Source organism: Euwallacea similis, chromosome 2 (assembly GCF_039881205.1).
Source record: "Euwallacea similis isolate ESF13 chromosome 2, ESF131.1, whole genome shotgun sequence".
In the NCBI taxonomy this organism is placed as follows: domain Eukaryota; kingdom Metazoa; phylum Arthropoda; class Insecta; order Coleoptera; family Curculionidae; genus Euwallacea; species Euwallacea similis.
The window spans coordinates 2689611-2714472 of record NC_089610.1 but is presented as its reverse complement, the minus strand read 5'-3'; the positions used below and the strand labels follow the sequence as shown (position 1 = coordinate 2714472).

The following is a 24862-nucleotide window of genomic DNA, read 5'->3' as shown; positions in this document are numbered from 1 at the left end:
ACGGCCTCGACTGATTCGAGACCTCAGTCTTCCTATGAGAAGTCATAACCTCCAGATTAGAAGCTCCGGCAACCTCACCAAAACATTAACAGCCGCTCCCTGTGTGGTCCTGAGTGCACTAATGATTACCAGACAGACCACTCTTTGCAGGCTTGCCAACATTACCGTATAGCAGATCTTATTCATCATCTCTGGCCTCTAAACCACTGATCCGTAGGAGACCGTCGATCTAATTATCGTAATGAAAACCCAGTGTAGCACTTGAGGTCTTAGGACTCATGTCTTTCCCACTGCCCTGTGTAGTTACCATGTTAGTGCTATTGTCTTATCGCCCTTTTTTTCTACGTGGCTTTTCCCGGTTAGTTTACTGTGGATGGCCACTTCTAAGTATTTAACCTCTAGCTTCAGTAATACGAGTTCATGAATGTGTTCGTCGTTCTTCTGCTGTGAACGACGATCTCGGTGTTGTCAAGATTGACAGACAATCTCGTCTCAGAACACCATTGGTTCATTGTCCTATAAGCAATTAGCATTCGGTCGCAGGTACTGCCGACGAACTTGCGCGGTACGATCATCAGCCTATCGTCAGCACGGAAACGCTACAGTGGCGATGATAAGTAGCTGAAGTAGCTATCCTGTGGACAGCCTCTCTTGACCCTGGTTTCCTTCTTGTTATTTCTCAGATATGTCGTGACTTTATAGTCCGGAAGCGTCGATTTGAACCATCCCACGAGCTGGGGTGGGGCATCCGCGCAGTAAGAGCATCGCAAAGGTTGTCGGTCTTTATCCCATTGAATACTACTTCCATGTTAAAGAAGAGTGCTGGCATCACCTGTCTCTAAATGAGCCTTCTGTATTTTGTGCGCTACTAAATGGAGAGTCGAATTGAAAACAAATAGAAGTGACATTGCTGTTCGATAACTTACGAGAAATTATAACTTTGAATTAATATATTTTTACATTGTTTCAGATACCCTTTCAACGATGCCGGAACCACGGTTCACGCGAGCCTCTTCGCTCGAATTTCCAGTTGTTGCTACATAATACCGGAATGTGTCTCCCCAAAAGCTCGGTGCTTGATCAGATCTCTACTCCGAAAAGAACCATCGGAACGAATTTCTTCAGAAGACATCCTGTATCATCCTTGGTTAGCGAAAGAAGAGAGGGAGTGGGTATCCAGGTCATGTGATCAGATGGTTCCAGAGTGCAGCATGTATGACAACTAGATTATCTTCAAATGAACTGAGTGGTTGGGAATTTTGGAGTGGTTCGAGTCAGTTTTATTTATTATTTATTTGTTTGGGAAGATTTTTTTTATAAGCAGTAGGAAGTTTTCAAACGGATGTTTTAAGTATTTTCCCTCATTCTTTGGACTTTATGCATGGCACTCTGATTTCTAGGCATTCCTTCACCATTATATTTACAACATTCATTTTTAAAAACTTCTTGCTGGTCCATAAAGGAAAGGTTCCTCATTTTTGTGAATATTGCCTCATCTTTTTGCTCGCTTCGAATTATCTTTTCTCTATGTTGTAATACATAAAACGCAGCCATGAACTAATTTTGGTATGGTCCGTCTCAATTTTAGTTTTATTTTCTATGCAAAATGCAGCATGCTGTCTCATTGTTAGCAAAAAGGTTTGGCACAAGTGAAGTTCCCATTTTCACAAGTGAAATTCCCATTTTCGTTGCCCCTGCTTTGTCAAAAAAAGCAATTCAGGCATGGTAGTGGTGTGCATCTTCTCGAAAAATTCAGTGCAATTTGTCACATATTTTTGACAGAGAATCGGCAACTTCTCTAGGAATGTACGTGCAAAGTCTTGTGCTGTGTTGTAGGTTTTAAGCGTTAGTATCTAAATTTATTTCTAAGCCATATTAGGTCGTCTTAAAAGGGTTTATACCAGGTAGTAGTAGTTTTCCTTTATAACTGTTTGGTTACAGATTATGTAAACTCGGACTATAGACTTGGACATTGGTTTGCAATGGGCCAACGGCAGGCCGTTGACTCGTCTTGAACTTCTATCAAGTACCAAGTAGCCAAAGTAGTTTATCAAAATACAGATTAATCTATTTTCTCTTGAAAAATTGTTATTTTGAATTATTAAGAAATGAAAATTCAAAAACTACTTTGTTTCTACTACAGTAATTTGTGTGTAAACTTTTTTCATTTCCTTTATTGAATGGAGAGCACTATGACTGCTTCAGTTTGATAAAAAAAATTGTACTTATCTTATTTAATTTTGTTTTGAGGGTCATTGTAAATTAATACGACTTTTTATTGTTGCGTTTTTATCAGAAAAAATTCCGTTACAACAAGGAAGCATCACTGTGGAAAAGACTGATGTAAATTGTCTTTATTTATTGTCTTTTTATGTTAAAATCCAGACCTTTCTTAATCATATAGTGTCGCTAATTAATTTGCTTCTGAAACTAACGTTATTATATCTAAAAAATGAATTCTTCCACCACTATGTGCCAAAAACTAGTTTTATTTACTGTAAAAAATCTCAATAATATTTACTATTCGTTAAGTGATCTCTATCCTACTTTGTATTATTATTGAACTATATTAGGCCACAGCGACACTCCTTGTGTATAAAAAATTATCAAATTACTATAATTCATAATTATTACATTAAATTCTTTGAACTGATGTATATAAAACTCGTTAAGAACATTATTATTACATAATACAATAATAAATAAGTGTAACATGTTTACTATAAAATTGTACATAAAGCTTAATGGTAATGATTGTTAGAATTCGTTGGTAAAATTTGCCTAAACTGTTTGCAATAAACACTATTTATTTAAAAATATTTATTGGTTTGTTTCATTTCAGTCTCGGAATGCAATTTGTAAGAAACGGCTTATATGAGTGAAAATCTATTTTATTAGAAAAATAATACACATGGTTGGTGGTATGGACATAAGGATATTAGTCAAACTTTGATGCTTTATACTCAAAAACGTTAATGAATCTTATCTTCTTGAAGCGTATTAGAATTAGGTTAGAGGAGCTTAAATGTTCAATTGCAATATGTAGTTCATACGATTGATAGTATTCAATTTGAGCGGGAATACAAAAAATGCTTTAGCTGCAATCGTATGGCACGTAACACTGATCCGAGTTCATCAATGAACCAGTACTGTGACTGTTAAATTATTAATGTTTATCTAGTTCACTTTTTGGTATTGCTTCTTGGCATTCTCTAATAATTCAGTAGTGTTTTTAGACAGTTTGTCTCGGTAACCATTGATCCAGTTAGAACATAAAATGTGAATTAAACAGTAATTTTACAAAACTCCTAGCAACACATTATTTCATCGCTAATATGAAATTGTTTTTGTATTGAGTATGTAAAGCATAAAAGTTTGATGGTCGATATTACAGAATATAGTGGCATTATAAGAACTTAAGTACAATAGCTATCAAAGAAATAATATTAAGTTAATCAGATCTATGGAACTATTTACATAAATTCATGTTATTAAGACAAACTTGATGGTCGATGGTGACAAGTGATAATAAAAGTAAGTGGGTGAGAGACATACTGAGTATTTTATAATTAGATACAGCAATTATTTAACTAAAATTGATTGAATTTTATTTAAATCCTTAAGTTTTCAATATAAAATAAATTTTTTTAATTCTATATTTTTGGCATGGCTTTCGTAAAAACCTATTGTATGTTAATTAAAGCAGTAATTCCACTAATAAATAAAAATTTCCTTTTAAATACAAAAAATCCTAATACGTTACAAAAAATTACAAAAATATCAAAGATATACAATAAATTAAAATTTACTTATAGTATGTGATGATAACCGAGTAGAGCTTGATTTATCACAGTTAATGTTTCTTTTAAACAATGCATTTTAATATAATGGGACACATTTGAGAATGTTGTTAAAGAATTAATATCCGTTACAGGAGCGATGGGAAGCGATAGCCAAAATCTATGGATCCAGTTTAAGGCAGGATTTTGTCACAAAAATTATTCTATGAGAAAATTAGGAAAGGCATTATGCCTATTAAAAAAATTCTTAGCAGAAAAATAAATATTAAATATTAAAACGTGAAAAATTTTCTAAATGAATTTGAAACGTTTTCCTTACCTTTTTTTTTTGAATTACAATACTTGAAATTAAAACTTTTATACAAAAGTGTCCCATTTCAGTAACTGTTATGACTTGGACTTTGCCTTTAGTCCTTTATTAATAGAATTTATGTCGATTTTCTTTGGACGAAGTATAAAATTGAGGTTGTGTGCGGTATTGACTGCGTAATACACGTTAGCGTTGGGAGGAAGGATCATATCTGAAACAAAAATCCAGTTTTTTATTTAAGCAGCAAAAGTTTTCAAGCATATTTACCTAATTAAGTGTATAAAAACGCAACCTATTGACAGACACTAGTAAACGTTTAGTAAGTAACGAACGCGCTAATAACTAGACTAAACATAAGAATCAGACTAGACGAATGTTAAACTAGGCAAGAGCATGCATATTTTATTGCAATTCTATATTTCTACATAATCCCAACATCGTTTATTAAATTGTTCGACAACTCCCAAAGTATAGGGGAGGCTAAATTTAAAAAATGATAAAAAGAAGCATTAAATAAACCAGAAATATATACGGATTTCCACATAAATTAGCAAATTTATCACCAGTATTGTATTTATATCCCTTGAAATTTTCATGATTATATGTATATCGTAAAAAGGTTACTACCTGCTACACTCGATATAGTTCAATAGTTATGTTTCGATTGTGTTTGACCCAAACAAACAATAAACAAATCGCGACCTACCTTTTTCGGGAAGCACTTGTGCAAGTGTATATTGGTCAGGACTCCCTTCTAAACCTAATTTGTACATGGCGTTGCGGATGACCTGAGGTGTCCTTTCGTTATTGCTCAACATGATGCTCTTGTACAAAACTATTCCCTCCGTTTCCGGGTTATCGGTTTCGTAAGTTACCTAAAGAAATATTCATTCAAAATATCAAAATCCTCGATTTAAGCCTTTGACTACTTACTTTTATTATATAAAAATCAGGACTACTTTTCTGAGAAGTATTGCTTAGAGTTCCCGAATTATTGGACAAAGGCACTTGAAGCGCGCGATTTGTTGCACTACCTATAACATTGGTTACTTAAATTTGCACACAATAAACTAAAATCATGAGCATTTTCCTGATATAAAAATAGATTACCTGAATGAGAACTGTTCAAACTAACATCCAAACTCCGTAAAGATGAATTGCTGCTAGAATTCGACATCTGACTAGGACTCATTTTTCGATCTATACTATTGTGAGGCGACCCTGAAACGCTCTCCATGTCACAGTAAAATTGAGAACTGTTACTACTGCTCGTGCTTGTAATGGAATCGTTCTTTTGGTGTCCAGGTGTTGATTTCTTGTTAGTCCTAGAAAATCAAAAGATTTATTCAGCTGTTAAGCCTGGTGCACAGGTGAGATTTGCAGACACTCTAGTATTGAATATTTGATACCAGCAAAAACCATAATCCAGTGTTATTATTCAGTTTAGCCAAGACAATAATGCACTGAAAAATGTTAAACGTCATAATTAAGATAGATGGTTGGTGTTCTAAAATCGAATCAAAAGTGCATAGAAAGATTATTTATGTAGTAAACCAGATTTGTTTACTGCACGCTCTCTAAAAACTTCCTGTAAAGTGTATCTTCGGAAATTATTTAAACACGTTTTTATTTTTTGCCATGTCAGTCAAACGTTTTAAGATTAATCAGGACAATTTTACTTATAAACGCTTACTTTTTATCAAGTTTTTTTAAAGATCCTTTGAACTCATCGAAATGGAGTTCAGATCTGGAAGATGAGAAAAGAACTAACACCTACCGATCTCTCCTGTTCTGTCCATTGGTTGCGGGTTCTATCTGACAACTAAGTTGATAGGCTTCGCGATCATCCAATACCAAAATGGAGTCAAACCACCGATCGAACGCTGGATCTTCGACGAAATGATACGCGTTTGCGGCACCCTATGCACACAAATAATCGATTACCAAAGAGAAGCTTAAGTACGATTGAACAATCTCACTTGCAAAAGCTTAATCTGCGCCAACACCTCAAACTCCTTCCGCCTCTTATCAAAATTAATCAAACCGTCTCCAATGGTGTCCTGTATCGCCGTATCTATCATGGTGAGATCAGTTAAAAAGGTTCCCAAATATGGTATAGTTCCAAAGGAAATATTCGCAGTGTGATGGTTTTGCCTTTGGAAGATCTTTTGTAGTTGTTTGTCGTTTTCCCCTACTGTGTCTAAGGAAAAATATAATTTTTATATAAAAACTTAAATGTCTTATGTAGGAAACATACCCGCAAATTTTGCAGTGCCCTCTTTCATTAACAATTCTCTCTGAGTCCACTGATTATTATCTTCGCTAAAAATTCGAGCCAACTCGTCGAACAGCTCAATTTTCTCTTTGGATATTGTTTGCCATGTTTTCTGAAGCCTACAAGTTTGAATATGAAAAACGCGATGAGCTGATGATATAAAACTTGATTTACCTATAGATGGGATTACTTTGCAGACCACTAATAATGGCTTTTAAACTACTAAAATTCTTGATAAGTCTCAGTTCCTGCGCTATGTCGATCCAGCAGCTAACCAAAGCCGCTCTATCCTGCGCTCTGAGAGTTGGTTCAACTAATATCGAAGAAATTACCCTGAAAATAAGAAAATCTACGTAAAAGGATGAATTTTTAATTATGTTTAATATACACAATGGGTCATGCAGCTATACAAAAATTTCGACCAGATCCTTAATTAACTCTTTTAAGTGCATTATTCAAGATTTCTCTACTTAAATAAATTCGATTAGGAACTCTGTTAAATTCTGTCTTCACATCGATGATGCGACGTTATAATATCATAGTTTCTTAGCTATATTCGCTATATAGCAATTCAATACGATAAACCTTACCTAAATGACACCGCATTAAATTGGTTAACTGTAGCTAAAACTGTGGCAGCTTCATGCGAACGACTTCGATCTCTTCGAGACCATACTGCGCCCAAACATTGATGTGGGACTAGTTTTTTAAATAAATCCTGGAAAGACATAGTACGTAAATATCAAACATGACCATGACAAAATTAAATGCATAGTCTCTAATGTTTCTTTGCAAGTTTATTGTTAAAGAAAATGCAAAAGTAAACATGAACAATTGGGTTGTTATTGAAATGTTATCCAAATTAAATATTTTAAGGAATTTTATCAGATTACAGTCTCCTTGTAGCGCATTGTGTCAACAAAATGTGGTTTTATCGAATTTAGGTCGGATAATATAATACTTCTGTTACATACGAAACGATTTAGTAGGCTTTCTAGTGAATTCAAGCTTGCAGATAAGATTAGAATACGTGTAAATTCACATAATAAATCATCGGTCACACTAGACTTGAGATAGTTTAGTAGAGTTCAAGTTTATAAACAAATTGATTGATAAAAATTATGTCATTGCCAAACAATTGAGTATTACCCCTGTGACCTGCCTTTAAACTTAAAATTACTAGTCAGATGAACAGAAACATCAGGTGGATCGCTGACAGGTTAAATGGTTAATTGCTGGATTGGTTCTACAATAATTACTTCACAAATTATTAATAGCATAAAACAGACATAAAACAAAATCAGCATGAGATACAATGCGATTAATTGATTTGTATGCATTTCGAAGATAAAGTAAAACAATTTTCTATTGTGCTTGAACTAAGTTTGTCAAGGATTCTTTTCACTGATGAGCAAATTTACGGATTAACAATTAGAGTCAGTGCATTTTTCTCGTTAAATTATCTATTGTTTCTTAATTGAGACGGCTGAAAATCCTTCCAATCGTTTCGCTGATAAAGCTCGTTTTTTGGATATATTTAAGAATAATATGCAATAATCCAAACCTGATACGTACCACATCCATTCTGGTGAGTTGTTCGGCGAAATGCCTGACTGGAACGTCTGGTAACTTGTAATTCCTCCATCCCGACGATGTAATGGACCGCATGGCAAACGCTGGAGGAGGAGCTAGGAGTGGATCCACGTGTGCCTCTCTTGAATACCTACAATAATCCCTTTTTTAGATCAAATCAAGAAATACGTACATTTTCACACTACATACTAGAAAGGCTACTTATTATGTATAACCCAAAAATAACCTAAAACCCTTTTTGTGTAAATTCGCAATAATTCCGCTACAAAATCGTGAATTTAATCTGGCATATACGTAGTTTTAACCCTACAGCTTTTTTCTGTCAGTTTAATTACCTTATAGGGATCGAAAAACGACATTAAAAATGAAAAAAACCAATACGTGTACAGGATAGCCCAGTTTTACATCTCGTTTTTCAGTCGTTAAAATGAAAATGTGTAGACATGTTGGAACCTGTCAATTTTTGATTGGGGGAGATAATTTTTTTATTGTACTTTCAACTTTAGCTTCAATCGCTGAACAGGGATAACAGTTACCCCCAAAATTTTTAATAGGAAGGGGTGTCAAGTGATACCTAATGTAAAAGTAGTTGTAACTTACCGTATTTAAAAAGTAGTGTAACTTACCCATTATCCCCGTTGATATGACAGCTTGTCAAAGTCTACGAGGAATTTGTCACAATAAAAACTGCAGACTTCAGAATGAGGATAGGAAGACCTTTAAAAGTGAGACTGATGGAGATGAGTTTTACCCCTAATTGTATTATTCATGAATGCCACTAAATTATACCCGAAATGTTAGGTAACGTAAGACCACGCTTTGAACAAAATTTATTTTATTGTAGGGAGGTCATTTCTAGCAATAAATAAATTGATCAGAAAAGTAATGTGAATTTTTTAATTTACTCACCCTTTTTAAGAAAAAAATACAAATAAAGACATACTCTTTTTAATTTGAGAGGTAAAACTCACTTCCGTCAAAACGATTCAGTAATAACTCACTTTTAAAGGTCTTCCTACCCTCATTCTGAAGTCTATAGCTCTCATTGTGACAAATTCATTTATTCACTAAAAGCGTTTTTCCCCATAGACTTTGACAAGCTGTCACATCAACGAGGATAATGGTAGTAGCTTCAAACTTGGAGATTATAATCGAGATACAACTACCTTTAAAATGAGGTATCATTTGATTCCTCTTAGTATTAAAAATTTTGGGGATAACTGTCATCCCTCTTCGGGGGTTAAAGTTGAAGGGTTGAAAATACGATAAAAAAAAAGTCCCCATCGAATCAAAAATCAACAGGTCCGAACATTTTACATCATTTTACATATTTTCATTTTAAGTACTGAAAATCATTGATGTGCAAAGTGTTTGTTGGGCCACCCTATATGAGATATGAAGAGACGCAGGATTAAGGAAAGAACGCACCGACGTACGGGAATGATATTCGTTCCCATCATCAAAAGTAGACATCAGTGAATATAATCATTTTAGCACATCAATGCTCAAAATCTCCCTCTGCAGATGCCAATGCAACAACTCCCAAGAAGTACGAAAAGCCACAAATAGCTTAACGATACGAGAGTTCATCAAAACTGCATGGTGGAGAGAATTATTTACGAACTACAAGTATATATTCTCATTAGATTTTACTAAGAAATACGAATTTCCACTACTACAAGCCTTTAAAAAACGCCAAATTTCTCAATGAAGCAGCGACATTTAAAATTCAAATGTGTTAATAATGTTGTTAAAATTTAAAATTTTGTTAATGGGGTAATCATCGTTAGGTGGATCTTGCACAATGGAACCTTATCAATGAAATTTTAACCATACATAATCATCACGGATTTTGGTTTTTTAATCTTTATTAATCCAGATTTGTAACTTATAAAGACTCAAAAAAAATATATTTATATGAATGACAATTTAATCAAACTCGCATCTGTAAAGCATTAAAAAGTCATTGTATGTGGACATTTATAATACTTTTTTATAAGTTTAATGTAGATATCGCATTATTTTTATAACCGTATGATTATATTTATGTTCTCTTTAAGTGTTAAAAATCTAAAAAAGCTTTGAAAAGCAAGTTAAAGGATAGAAAGAGACTCAACAATAAATCTATATTTATTATTAAATTTGCTGAGCTAGTTTTTATAACCAGTATTTCTTGGAAGCCCACACATTCCAGAAAAATGATATAAAACTCTAATTAACTGTAACGTGAGGCAATGCTAGGTCATTGCTAAAATTCTACCTACTGTAATAAAAGGAAACAATTTTCAATTCTAGGATTTTAAGAAATAAAATTGAACAATTCAGTTTTTTCTTAAGTTCCTTCATAAGAGGGCTAAAAATTATTTTTCCTAAAGGGGTCCATCTTATAGTTGAAACTACGAAAAACACTTCCACAGACATTCAAAATCGGGATATTGCCGACCATCCCTCGAAACTTTCCATTCATGGATAATGGGAAGACGTACAGTTCTGGTCCCGTAAATAGCACACTTTATTTAATTGGGATGAAGTGATTATCTTAAGAAAAAATAAAATAAATGTTATCTCATTATTTGTGTTTATGTAACTTAATCTTATTATCATTGAAAAAATGAAAATTTATTTCATAATTTTAACATAACGTTATAAAATGAAATAAATTTAACTAAAGAAAAAAAAATACAAAATGTGCTATTTATGCGACCAAGACTGTACATCAACGTAAAGTTTTCCTTACCTGTCCAGCCTATGTCGAACTTTAGCATCCAATTCAGTATTTGGCAAAAAGTCTTCAGAAAAATTGAGCAGCAGCCGAAGGGCAATAAAATCCGGAGGTTCCTTGAAATCTTCAGGGTAACTATCAAGCCATACGTGCAACGCAGAGATAAGAGTCCTAAACCCAACCATCATTATATCACTTATCACTGTGAGAACACAAAACCGTACTTCTTGTGTTGTTCATGTTGTTCAGGTCTGTCATTGTGATGAGATTCGCTCAATTCCTCGTATCTACGCAGCAATAGCGTAAGCACTTCTTTAGGGGTAGAAAAACTTCTATAAGTTGCTAAGAACACGTTGATGTAGGTGGTTTCCAGTTCTCCATCGTCGGTGGACAGCGCTTCGACCAACTTCTTCAGCGTACCTGCTTTCACAAACCTGACTCTGACTGTTTCCCACTCTAGGTGAGATATTTCGTCATCTGAGTCCTGTAATATAAGGACGTTGAATATTTACAGCAATTATAATAATTAATATGCGAGAATATTTACCGAATGCGACGAAGAAAGGCTGCGTGTAGGCCGATGATATCGCACCTTCTTGAGGTAAACCGTATAGAGAGCGCCGTCTGCCTTTTCTTCTCCCCAAAGCCGCCATGTAGGCTGCTGAAAGATAGAAAAAGATAGAAGAGAGCTTACTGAAGAAACCCAGAAAGACTTATGCAAATAGCAGCAAGCACATAGTAAAGTCCATTGGGAACTTACAATTTCATCGCAAAAGCAGACAAAGGAGACCCTAATAGGCTCAACAGCACTGCTCATTGTTTTCAAGTCATATTTAACTGATCTATTAAACACCGTACCGCAATGAATCATTTTGTCAACATTCCTTCCCACAACCTATCACTCTAATTACTACCAATTCGTAATTGTCTTATCAGGCACCTACATGTTTATCCTTATCAATAGATAACAAGTAGTGCCTGGAAGAGGGGATATTGACAATGAATTAAATGATGATCGTCCAGAGAAAAGTGATGGAACAAATTAAAATTTCTTCTTTGGAGTATAGGACTCTCCTTGCTTATGGTTGACCCAGGAAACCTACTATTAAGCAATTATTTTATTTAGAACTTGTAATAATTACCTCAATTGAACACAATGGTTAATTGAGAATAAAAGAAAATAACAATAATTGACTTGGGAAGATCGAGTATTTTGCAGTGTGACCGTATTGAATATGTATCTTGAAGAAGACAAAGCAAAAATATTTATTATAATAAATAAATAAAATAAAGCCTGCTTATATCTCCACTTTTGCATTTATTAATAAACCCCGTTTTACACGATGTAAAACAGACATCAAAAAGCCCCTGAAAGCCGCATGGATCTTTAATTTAAACAAAAAAGTTGCAAGATGTAATTATAAAGCATAGATAGATGGTACCTATGACTCATACACTTCCTCCAACTCCCAGGAGGTAAAGACCGACATTACTGAAAATGACCGTCTTTGACAATATAGTCATGTCGAGGAACTATTGTTTAAACTTTGTTAAGCGTGACAACAGAATCTCTTTTATCATTATCATTTAAAACCGTCATATATCCGAATAATTAAATTAGCATTTGTTGTCTTGATGTCCAACGAAACAGTATTCGATGGAACATAAACTCAAAAGTTCAAAGAAATATAACAGGAGTGAAAATAATATTGATTACAATCCAGTTCTAAGAATAACATAAATAGAATCGAATCAGTTTCACGCATTTTAAGGTCTTTATGGCATTGCATTCACTTACGCCGTATTGGTATTCACAATGGTTTAGCACCTATTTCAACGATAGTTATTCAAAATTATTTATAGAAGGTGATAGCTGATATTGACAAATATTATTAAACTTTTCTGCACGTTACTGCAAAAATAATCAATGGACAAACAATATAGCGTAAGCTACCTGTAGTGACTAATAGGTTCAATTCGAGACTCACAATGGAATTTTATTAATTTTCTTGAAAATGAGTAATGCCCAGGTGGGAACTAAATCAGAACAAATTATGTATTGTTTAGCACTTTTCCAATATACAAGATGTTTCATAAGCATACCAACAAACTTTTAGGAGATATAGGGCTCATAAAAACAAATATTTAGATCGAAAAAAGCTAGATCCGAAATCTCTTCATTTCCAAGATACAGTGTTTAATTCCTTTTTTTTAATATTTTTTAATATACTTCAAAAACGGTTTGAGATACGTACATGAAACTAGAGACACGCTATGGCGGAATAAATATGCATGTGTAACTGGCTGAATATTTCTACCTACATCAGTAGCGTCCGTATGGTCATTCAATGAGATATTTTTAATTTTTTTAAATGGTACGCCACTGGCTTTTTTTAAATATTCCATTAGTTCTTAATAAAAAAAAGTCTCATTCATGTACCTACCAAAAAAAGCGGTATTGGTTTACAAGCGCCACTTTTTTTAAAATTATTTAGAAGAAATTAATTTAATTTTCTTTTGATAAAGGTAGAGTGGATGAAGACAAACATTTTCTGTCTAATAAAATACATACGTCTGCAAATTAACGATACAAAAATCAACGGTTATTTATGGACAAACTGATATTTAAACTGTCAAGAGCTGCTTTATTTATTTATAACAAAATTACATTGGATTTCCATAACAATGAAAAAACAAGTGACTTGACTATGGTGCAGCATTATGATGCATAGAAACGTTTCTACATGTGTAAATGGCTCAGAATTTAACGGAACCACACGTTGAAAGAAGAGTATTATTTTGCGACGACGCATGTTTCACTCGTATTTATCTTCATGTCTTGCACCTCTACTAAAAGAAAATTAAATTAATTTCTCCTAAAGATTTTATTAAAATCACATTTGGAAACCTATACTGGTTTTTTGGTAGGCAAAGGAGTGAGAAATTATTTTTTATCTTAAAAAAGGCTACTTGGGCAACAAAACACTAAGAAGTCATTTTGTATTAAGAATTGATGGAATATTAAAGAAAATATATTGGCATTAAAAAAGTCAGTGGCGTACTATTTTTTCATTAAAAACATCCCAGTAAATGGCCACACGGATGCCACTGGTGTAGATGGAAATATTCTACCTACTTCAGAACATGCACATTTACCCTACCATAGCGCGTCCCAAAATTCATGTCTGTATCCCAAATCGTCTTTGAAATATTAAACAAACATTTAAAAAAATTTAATTAAACACCCTGTATCTTGGAAACAAAGCGATTTCGAACCTAACTTTATTCGATGTAAATATTTGTTCTTATGAACTCTACATCCCCTGAAAATTTGTCGGTATGTTTATGAAACACCCTGTATGCCAGACAACGGAAATTCACATAAACTTTAGCACAATACGATTAGTTGGAACGACCAAACAAGGTGACACATCTGGGTCAACCGATACTAATTATGGAGCATGGACTATATGAACATAAAAGTGCTTTTTCAAATATCGACCTAAATTCGTAGGTTGAACATTAATAATGTTATGTTAGTTTACAATTCAGGTGTAAGAAATTCGAAAGAAAAAAGGAACAGAAAAATAAGAGTACACACTATAAAACTACGTAACAAGAGGAAAATCCAAAAACACTAATAGACTACCTAACAGGTAGGAAAGATAAAATTCTGTAATGGAGTGTAGAATTGTAGCGAGAACGTTAATTCCTGATAACCATAAAATCTATTGTAATTTTTTGTAAAGGTAATTTTGACTTTGAAAAGTAGGAAGATAAGAAGTGTTAAAAAAAAAAGTTCCTTATCTCTTGGGTATTTTGTGCTTGCAGATAAAACCCAATAAATAGTAAGTTTCTTCCACTTTTAAAAAATAATGAAACATTCAGCGATTAACGTTGCATATTTATAAATTAACGTGGGTAAATTTCCAAAATGTAGTTTCATTAACGGTCACGTAGATTTGTGAAGGAGTCGAATGGCTCATAGTGAGGATGATTAAGTGCATATCGATGATTTTTCGGTTGAATTTTCTGATAATTTTGTATTTCTTGTAATAAAACCTACTGCCCTTAATGGATTAAAAAAAAAACATGCAACCCCGTTACGTATACCAAAAACTCGTAGATTTTACACGAACTTTTTTGGGAATTTCTAGCTCTATACTCGTATAACGAACAGCCAGACATGGTCTTAGCCAGATCCTCTCTGCCCAAAGCCACAGGGCCATTTGAAATTTATTACCACAGTCCAAACGATTCAATTAAAGTTACAGAGGAATTTGAGGGAAAACCCTTTTGGGCAATTTTCTAGCAGCTAATAATTTTCAGAACAGACGGAGCTTAATGTAGTGGAAGGAGAAATTTCTATAACATGGTTAATTGCAATGTTACATAAAAATGCACAACAAACACGTGAAATAATTGTTTTAACAGGAAAACGCATAATTTGTATTGCCAAGGTTAAAACTTACGATGCTGCCACCGATTTCCTAGAGGCGGAAATGGGCGTTTTGTACTCGAATTTCACATATAGTTGATCATCGCAATGGGAAATTGTAGTTAATGAATCAGAAAATACGCATCATATTGCTTTCGCATAAGGCAGATATACAATAGTGGTGCAACGAAAAGTATGCACCTAGGTAGTCTTACAGCTTTGTTTTAACATAGAAAAAATAGACGAAGAAGCTGGGTAGTCCTGCAGGCAGCAATCTTAATACAGAATGTTCCCAAATTAGCAGGTTTAAAAGGTTTCAACCAGGTATTCTAGGTAAAAAAACATTACAAAAAGTCCAGATGAACATGCGAGGAGACAAATACCCCAAAGGGCACTTGTCCACCTCGCACCAAAAAGTGATATTTTGCGTCCTTTTGAGTTCGGGCAACAAATAATGTAAGAATTATTCACCAAAAACCCAACTTATCCATCCTCCAGCAAAATATGTGGTTTTCATACTGGTTCTCTAAAGTTTAAAATTATCTACCAGTTACTGCGACTTGGTAAACTTAATGCTAACGCTGCGGACGAATCACTTAAAAATATTTTCTATGGTCTAAAACAGAGTCAAATATCTCCAAAATTTCGAATGCGCACTAGGAAAACCACGGAAAGGAATTAGTTCATCAGACTCATAAAAAAACAACAAAAAAAAAGAAAAGTAGTGTAATTAGATTTAGAATGTTTCACTCATCTTCAACGCCAATCTTGTCATGGCCAGCAGGCTCAAGGAGAAATTAAAAACATTTTAAACTTGATGTAGGTACATTATGTTTATGGCTCGAGAGTATCAATCAGGTTTAAGAACACACGTGTGTCTGTGACATGCCTAGAAATGGACGTTTAGTGATAATAATTTTTACTAAAGCACAGGAATGTAAAAGTTGATTTAATCCGCATTACAAAGTGGCAAAACTCCCACAAACGCCTCGTGGTTGAGTTAAAACATCTGTGTTCTTAAAACTGTAAAACGTTTTTATTACTTGTAACACTAAACGAAATCCGAATGTTTGCATTAACTTCCAGTTTATTGCAGCTCCTGTGTATTTTTCTTTAAACTCCCAACGGTTGCAACCTCGAGAGAACGAGAAACAAAGAATCTATTCATACCTCATAATCGCATAGAACGAAGAAAAATATTCAAAGGAAGGAAAACATTGATTGTAAGAGTTTGCACATGTTGTCTTATCCTCAGAGTTAAAATATTCCGGACCAAAATTTTTGGATTTGGGCCAATCATATACTCAAGTACAGGTTGGAATCTTTACGAACACCGACAGGATGGAACTGTTATGTAAATATTAAGATAGGTCGTGGATTATTTAGTGTTTCCAACCCACACAAAAGTTTATAAATATAGAATTGATGTTTGCTAGAAACTGATGCTGTGTGACAGTTTTTCCTAACATTAAGCCAGCTGTAGGTACGCTGTTATAGCCTCCCCCAATTAACGTTGTATTCTCTCGATTTTCTATAGACTTGCTATAGAAAATCCAGAGAGTTGCGTAGATTATCAACGTCTAAACAATGTCTATTCATAGTACTAGGAGTCCCTCCCTTCAAATATAAAAGAAACGACAATAAAGGGTCGCCTATAAGGGTGTTGAATATTTTTCCTACAGGTAAAATTGTCTAAGAACCTATACTCTGTTTTGAACAGTTTTGGAACTTGGAGCACTAATTTCAATTTATTTGTTTATAGAAAATAAGGTCCTCAGCAAATAATTAGTAGCCGTAACCATGGCCTAATGGTTTCATCCTTGATAACATATATCTTTTATTAATAAATGAATCAATATGATTGCGCACATTAGAGGAAATTACTAGTCTACATTAAATAGGGTAATGTGCAAGGTTTAATATCAATGGCATCGATAATGTATGTAGTATCGGATTTTGATACTACTGTAGATATAGGATGGTGTTTATATCTTATAATGAAATCACAGATAGGAAAGGACTATAAGTATGCGTTTATTAATGTAAAGTGAACAAAAAAGAATATAAAGTAACTTGTGAGTTTAGCGAGCGCGGACGCGACTTCTGAGTTACTAACGACAACCGAACCCAGAAGAAACGAGGGCTTGTACATGCCCTGCAAAATCTTAAATACTAAAACCCATCGTGATAAACCATGGCTAGGGTGCCATCTGCACCATTCGCCGCATCAAACCGTTACGTCTCAGCTGGGAATTGGAACTGCCACTATAGGGCCAACGAAATCTATCAAGGGCAATTCAAATGCCAACAAAGTATATTACAGGCGGTTCCATTGCCGACCTGGTTTACTGCGGGGATTTCCAACACCGACAAGACATGGCATGGGAAATTCCCATGCCCCAACTAATGCCCACCAGGGTCGTACCCCAGGGGTATGACAATCTTAAAGTCAATTCCTACTATCTATCATGTATCCAAGTTAACAGTAACACGTATCTACAAGGGACGCGATCCTACATGTATGTATGAAATTATCCGTCCGACTCTCACTCAAAATAGAAATGATGCACATAATTAATTAATACTAGCGTAATTAAAATTAAGGTAAAAATCTTTCTTAAACAGTATTCATACCAGTTTTTAATAAATTCAAATATTCACACATACCTTTACATACCACTTGGCCGATTTCTTATTTTTCCGGGGACCGGTGCAGGCACAAAACTTAAATTTATTCCTATCAGCACTTTTACTTCTACTATGACTATTCAAGGCACCCTTATTCTGCTTCCTACCGCATTTCAGAGTCAAAAACTTAGTTTTTTCTACTACCTCATGATAGATTTCACTTTGGAACCCTATAGGACAGTTCGAATTTGTTGTCGGCAAAAGCATATCAAATTTTCACACACAGTTATTCACAAAAAAATTAAACACATCCCAGACAAGCGCTCTATACTCTCTCTCGGAAACCGACACAGGGGTTGTAAGCGACGCGGAAAACTGACTCACGGAAAACCTTCCCTTAGGGTCATCCACATAGTTATCGATTGATCCCTTTACATGGGCTACACGTTGTGATAGTATATTTTAAGACTAAAACTTCGCTGACGGTGCCTGCTTCGAGGTCTAAACCGGAATAAATCAGACGAGATACTCGCCCGTGTATGTACGATATGCACAAGACTATTGCCGCCTACTGCCGTGGTACTGGTCAAATTGCGGTTTAGGAGATGGTCAGCCAACGACAGAAAGTCATTTTCAAATTTTGAATGTAATTTTTGGTCATATCAACATTATACTATCTAACTAATCTAGAATTATTGTTGACAAACGCTGACGACGCCTACGGAATGGAATATTGCATTGTATTCTTCGAATACAAAACAATTGGATAAATGTTTAAATAGATAAATTTTTCTGGCGACTGGTACCACTCATTTCCTTTCGCGGTTAAATTACATGATGATCACGTTTTTATCTATTGTGCTTTGTCGTCCCTCCAAAGTCAGAAATCAATATGTATGCAACTTCTTCATATCCATATATAATAATTATTGTTACTATTTAAGTTTGGAATTTTTAGTATTTACATAGGAGCAGGTACAAGTAAGTAGTTATTCCGTTGATTGCAAGTGATTATTACAAATAGAAAACGAAATTGAACGTAAACAGTCACAAAATAAACTAGACAATTGAAAAAATTAAACAAAAAAGATTTGGTAGTAGTTTGGTTCCTAGTTTTTTTTATCACTTCACTGTCTGTGTATAGCGCCTGATAAAAAATGTTTGTAAACTCTTTTCTCATTGAGGCAAGCTGCATAGTTTTATGTTAGTCCTCAAATTCTTTTCTGTTCTCTCTTTTATCCCAATCGTTGGAATAGTCGCAAAGTAAATTTGCTTGCAAATTTTCATTTTGTAAATTTTACTTCCTTTTTATTTATTTTTGTCCATCTTTTCTATACTTATTTTTCTATAGCATCTTGATTTTACCGTCATTCTGTCCAAAAACAGGTAGTTTTTTATCCTTTTATTCCATATATTGGAATTGACCGCATTGGCCAAATCTGATTTTTGACTTCGTTTCTTCAATTATCTGCTTCATTTTGTGACTATTTGCGCTCAAATTTGTTCTTTATTTATCTTTAATAATCAATTGCAATCAATGGAATAGCCGCACAACAGATTTGCCTGCAAATCTCTATTTTATTACATTGCACCTGCGTCTGCACAAATGCTAAAAATTCCAAACTTAAACTACTTCTCACAGGAAATAAGTCTTGTAGTCTAATAAAAATTGTTGTTTATTAATCGCTTAAAAAACGATTCTAAGAATATAATAATATATAAAAAAATTAGATTAATAGAACACCATTGTGTTTGGGTGAATGTTATTAATCTAAACAAATTTTGGTGTCATCTATAAAAAGAAATTTAAAAATGAGACAAAAAATGTAAACGTTGTTGCCACTTATGATGCTCCATTTTTAGTGCCAGTCAATGTACTATACTGCATTAGTGACAAAACATTAATGTGCTGTGAATTTTACCTGCAAGCTAATTATCATATAAATATTGAAACAAAGCCTATAACAACACATTAATAATTTGGCTTATGGACACTTGTACTATTAGGGCCAAATTATGAATGTGTTATTAACTTTCCTATTAAGCTAATTTCCATAGAAACTGAGAATCTGACTTATACTCAGGTTCCATTTCAACATTTCTATGGCAATCAGCTTACACTTAAAATTAAAAGCACATTAATAAGTTGTACTTCATATAAGGAAGTAGTAGATATGAAGTTTGTAACAGGAGCAATTTGATACACTATGGTAAGTTCCTTGTTTGATCCTTGCTTAAAACTTTAATATAATAATTTACTAAGTACATATCATTTATTTAGATGATAAACTTGCAATAAGCAAGAAAGGTGTGTTCAAATTCTCTCATATGACTTAAACTAATATGAGTAAATGTATTATGATATCCATATTTGCTAATTTTCTTCTGAAAAATTAAAGGATCCAATAATTTCTTTGTTGAAATGATTTAAAAAAATTAAAAAAAAACATTGCAATACTAATTTATCAAAAATTTCTATTAGGGACATTGACTGTTTTTATCACTCTCACGTCTTCTTATAGCATCATCCCCTTGATAGGTTTACCAACGCTATCAAAATCACTGTCAGATTTGAAGAGTTTTCACATAAACTTCTATGTTAAATTGTTATACCTTTTAATTGTTATTTTGTACCCTAAAAGTGATTCGATATTTTTCCTTTAATCTGTTCTATACTATTGTTTTAACAATCTCCTACAAGTATTACAAGTATCTCTTGTGAATCTCACAAAAGCTAGCATACCCTTTACCAGAACCCCATTAACCCACCACCAGTAATCCGCCCACCAAGAAGACAAATCTTGTACTGACCAAGCTATCCGCATCATTCATTTTTTTCTCGGCATTTTGGTTTAGAATGGTCCCATAGGTCTGCTGCTAAGTTCGGCTTAAAATGAGAAAATTTTGCTTTCTAAATCACAAAGATACATTGAAATATACGTCTATAGTTTTAGCAAAATAATTATTTACAACACTTATGGGAATGAAGAAAAGCCATTACTTTGCTGAATTAGGTTGGAGACAATCACATAAGCAAAACGAGTACAACAACGCTTCTAAACTACGACGGCACAATAAGATCCGGGAATGGGATTCAACATTAAATTCATAGAAAATTTACAAATTATAAAAAAATTACACAAAATTTAATTTCATCCCATCTCCATCTCCAGCTTTCACTTTTCACCTGTTGCTGTTGCTATGTTGCCACTTCTCTTCTGTCTTCTTAATATAGGTGACCCGTCATTAACGTCAGTAAATATACTGTCCAGCAATGAACAGAGCGGAGAAACTTGAAAATTATCCTTTACGATTGGTTTTGAGGATTTAAGAGGGAGTTTTGGCTTGAACTTGCGGCTGCTTGTATTCTACCTTGTTAATAGACCGAGTTTCTTCAAGGCAGTTAAGTTAAAAGTACTAAAGTTTCACAACACCGCACATCGCTTGTAACTGTCACTGTCACCGTCACAAGCCACTCTTCACACTTCTTCGTCATTCACGTTCAGGGTCAAAATTCACAATCCAAGAATTGTTCAAAATCATCTGACTCTCAAAAGAAAAATTTACAAGTTCATAGTGCAATGGACATAATCCGTGAGAAAGGGTATATTAAAATAATGTATAAAAAGAATCAACCAACTTCTTTATTAATAATTTTCTATTTTAGGACTATTAGGTTATTCATACATATCTAAAATGTTGATCCTTCTAATTCTTCAAACATAACCATCATATTTTATGATGATAAGGTGACCCGCAAAATCAAATTTTAAATGTTTCTGTATCAAATTCCAAAAGTGGACATGGATTTCATACCTGTAGATGTTGAAGAGCACAAAGACTACATAAAGACTATCGAATGGCATATGATGGATAAAAACAAATTTTTTCCATTATCCATGTTGAGTTCCTTCAGTGTTCGATGCGCCTTGTACCCCCTAACATTAATTAAAACCCGTTTACAAGTACAGAAACACAATGATATATATTCAGGTAAATTCAGATTTATTTTCATATTCTTATAATAAAGTATAATTTATCTTATTAATGTATCTAGCTACACCTTATACAAAATGGCACCATTACAGTAGATAATTCTACTTAGAGATCAATGATAGATTCCTCTAGAAACCTTTACTTGTAACTTGTAACTACCCCCCCATTTTGGCGGCAATAACCTCACCTTCACCCTATGTTTGTTTTGATGTTCAGGTTTTAGGCACTGTTTTTCTTCAGATGCTTGTGGTTACTTGCAGTTACAATGAAGAAAACTTAAAAAACTGGCAGGTTTCATATTTAAAAGTAATTTTTTTCTGAACCCTGTTTTTTTAAAATATGTGTGTACCTATTACTCTAGTTATAATTGTTACCCGATAATGAGATATTTGTTTTTTACTGTAGAGCTGGTGATGAATGAAATTTTTAACATTATATTTCATAAATCAAATTCTTATAGGTAGGTTAACTTCAGTTAAAGTTCTATTGTTATTGAAAAACCTCAATAACATCCGGGCTCTGTTTCAATGGTTCTATGGAAATTTGCTTGCAACTACAGTTGACATCACATTAATGATATGATCCTAAAATGAATAATAGATACAGTACATATAAGTATATTTTTATATTTTTTCAAATTACAATTTAAGAGCTCAAATTGTTTAATCAATGTTGTCTTCCAGGAATGTTTGATGCTTATGGAAAAATCTACAAATATGAAGGGGTTTCTGGCCTTTATAAAGGTTTTTGGATTTCATCAGTACAAATTGTCAGCGGTAGGTATTTTAATTATATAATGAAGTGGGTGTATTGCACAACATAGCAGTGTTTTAAAAGGTTATTCTTACTATTTGAATTATGCCAGTTAGATTTTCCAAAGTTAAATACCTATTTATATTATACTCAGATGTTAAGGTCAACATTTAAAGCAAGTAATTCTAAATAATATATAATATAGGTAACCAAAAAATAACATTATTTGCAGGTGTATTTTATATATCTACGTACGAAGGCGTAAGACACCTGTTAGCTCAAAAAAATGTAGACTCCCGACTTAGAGCTCTAGTAGCAGGCGGTTGTGCATCATTGGTGGGACAGACAATTATTGTACCATTTGACGTTTTAAGTCAACATCTTATGATGATAGGAACTGTGGGTAAAGAAAATGTTAGTATCACAAGATATTTTGTTATCAATTGATATATTCCCATTTCTCAAAAATTCCAACGAATTTATACCCCTTTTTCAGATAGCATTTAATCCTTTAGGAATAAATAATAGCCCGGATAGGAGTAAATTAGCCATGACGGCAGAGTTAACGAGAAGGATATTTCAAATGGATGGAATTCGCGGGTTTTATCGAGGGTATTGGGCGAGTTTAGCGGCGTATGTACCTAATTCCGCTCTGTGGTGGGGTTTCTACCATTTTTACCAAGGTATGCAGAGTAAGGTCTTTGCCGATTATACAACAAAATATAATTAACATACTCATTGATACATGATATTATCGCACAATGACATTCAGTTCAAATCATGATGTATCGAAAAGAATTAAATTTTTTATCATCTTTTATACGTTTCAAGCAGTTTCTGTAAAGAAATATTCCCAATAGTCATTTAATATTTCAGATGAACTTTTGAAAATAATTCCTTCGTACGTATCTCATTTGCTGATACAAACTTTAGCTGGAACTCTAGGAGGCTTTACCACTACCGTTATTACAAATCCCTTAGATATTGTAAGGGCTAGATTACAGGTCCAAAGAGTAGAGTCCATGAGGCTTGTATTCCGGGACCTGTGGCGGGAAGAAGGGCTGCGTATGTTCTCCAAAGGGCTGAGCGCCAGATTAGTGCAGTCTGCCACTTTTAGCTTTAGCATAATTCTAGGATATGAGACAATTAAACGGGTGTCAGTCAATGAGGAATACAGAGAGTATGTTCGGTGGTGATATAGATTTATTTCATGTTTAGTTTCACAGAAAAATAATTGTTGGCTAGTGAAGTATATGTGCGATTTAGGAGAGTGTCTGATGGATCTTGAAGTAACCCAAAGAAATTTGTATTTGATAGAGAGATATTGTGTGATAGTTTCGAGCAATATGGGGAATATACATAAAATTATTTAATCAAAGAAAAGCCTTTTATCATGATATATAATAGGCCAAGTTAGATAAATCATTTCACGTTTAAGTTCACATCAATTTAGAGAAAGTACCACTAATTTAATAAGTTAAATACAATTGTTCTGTATGTACCTGAAACCCTTTAAATGATTTACTGATAATTCAGTTTATTTCTCATTGAATTATCTTAATAATACTACCTAAAAAGTGAGTGTTACTATTGTGGGAAAAACTCTTGGTTTTTGAATTAAATGTGCTTCTAAGTACATCTAATCACACATTTTGTATCAATCAATAATTGAATAATATTTTTATGTACTTTTTATATATATTTACTTGTATTATTTATATTAATTTAACACTTCGGAAGCTATTAGTTCTAGAGAAGTGCACAACAAATCTAATATAATATGTGTTATGTTCTTTAGCTATAGTTGTTGATCTTTTAAATCAATTTAAGCCAATGTTGACTTGTTATTTTGAGAAAATGTTCATAATTTATATGATTTTGTGACACATTATTGTGTTAGTGACAATACGCTTAGATGAATAAAATTGAGTGGCATCAAGAAAAATGCTATTTTATTCAGGCGTCAGAAGTGCACCTCATCGCCTCAGGCATTCTACAGTAATAAACATATTTTATCCTTGCTCTGCAATTAATTCTTTATTACTGACTACTAGAAATAACACCACTACGTTATTTTAGCTGTGATAGTCTATCAGGGACCTAATTCAATAAGAATATGTGAGAATTTCATTAGACGAAATTCCCTCTCGCACATGTTTCAAAAGAATCACAATTCCTGAGGCCATTTCTAACGGTAAGTGATATGCATTTGGTAGCCCAAATTTGTACATTTTATCGTTATGAATAAAACGACGAAAGACCATATTAATTTGAGGTGCCAACCAAAAGCGTTGACACCAGAGTGGTATTATAGGCTGGCCGACGGAGCTAATGCTAGTCTGGTATA

At 33.6% G+C, this 24862-nt stretch overlaps 3 protein-coding genes across 7 annotated transcripts in view; 2 read left to right on the top strand and 1 right to left on the bottom strand.

The window, feature by feature from the left end:
- trbl (tribbles) overlaps positions 1-2819 on the top strand; it is a 37580-nt gene extending 34761 nt beyond the window's left edge. Inside the window, exon 5 of the mRNA XM_066403041.1 lies at positions 971-2819. Within this exon, the coding sequence (XP_066259138.1) occupies positions 971-1226 (256 nt within the window). The 3' untranslated portion in view covers positions 1227-2819. The remainder of the gene's footprint in view (positions 1-970) is intronic.
- Positions 2338-20954, bottom strand: Rgl (Ral guanine nucleotide dissociation stimulator-like). Of its 5 annotated transcripts, none has more exons than XM_066403015.1 (15): positions 20768-20954; positions 20578-20653; positions 11248-11361; positions 10925-11184; positions 10716-10871; positions 7961-8108; positions 6976-7103; positions 6560-6718; positions 6368-6504; positions 6090-6310; positions 5888-6030; positions 5221-5435; positions 5044-5144; positions 4817-4985; positions 2338-4321 (listed from the first exon to the last, which is right to left on the bottom strand). In XM_066403015.1, exons 2-15 carry the CDS (start codon positions 20596-20598, stop codon positions 4188-4190), a joined length of 2106 nt encoding a protein of 701 aa, XP_066259112.1. In that variant the 5' UTR covers positions 20599-20653; positions 20768-20954; the 3' UTR covers positions 2338-4187. The 5 variants fall into 5 exon arrangements, with proteins under 5 accessions (XP_066259112.1, XP_066259118.1, XP_066259095.1 ...); XM_066403021.1 differs by having other exon boundaries at positions 11248-11358; XM_066402998.1 differs by lacking the exons at positions 20578-20653; positions 20768-20954 and adding an exon at positions 17806-18577 and having other exon boundaries at positions 11248-11358.
- Positions 20955-21205: 251 nt separating this feature from the next.
- Positions 21206-24460, top strand: LOC136417380 (solute carrier family 25 member 44). Its single transcript, XM_066403052.1, has 6 exons — positions 21206-21370; positions 21434-21759; positions 22446-22538; positions 22748-22929; positions 23012-23198; positions 23392-24460. The coding sequence occupies exons 2-6, from the start codon at positions 21540-21542 to the stop codon at positions 23709-23711; spliced, it is 1002 nt and encodes a 333-aa protein (XP_066259149.1). The 5' UTR covers positions 21206-21370; positions 21434-21539; the 3' UTR covers positions 23712-24460.
- Positions 24461-24862: the final 402 nt, after the last annotated feature.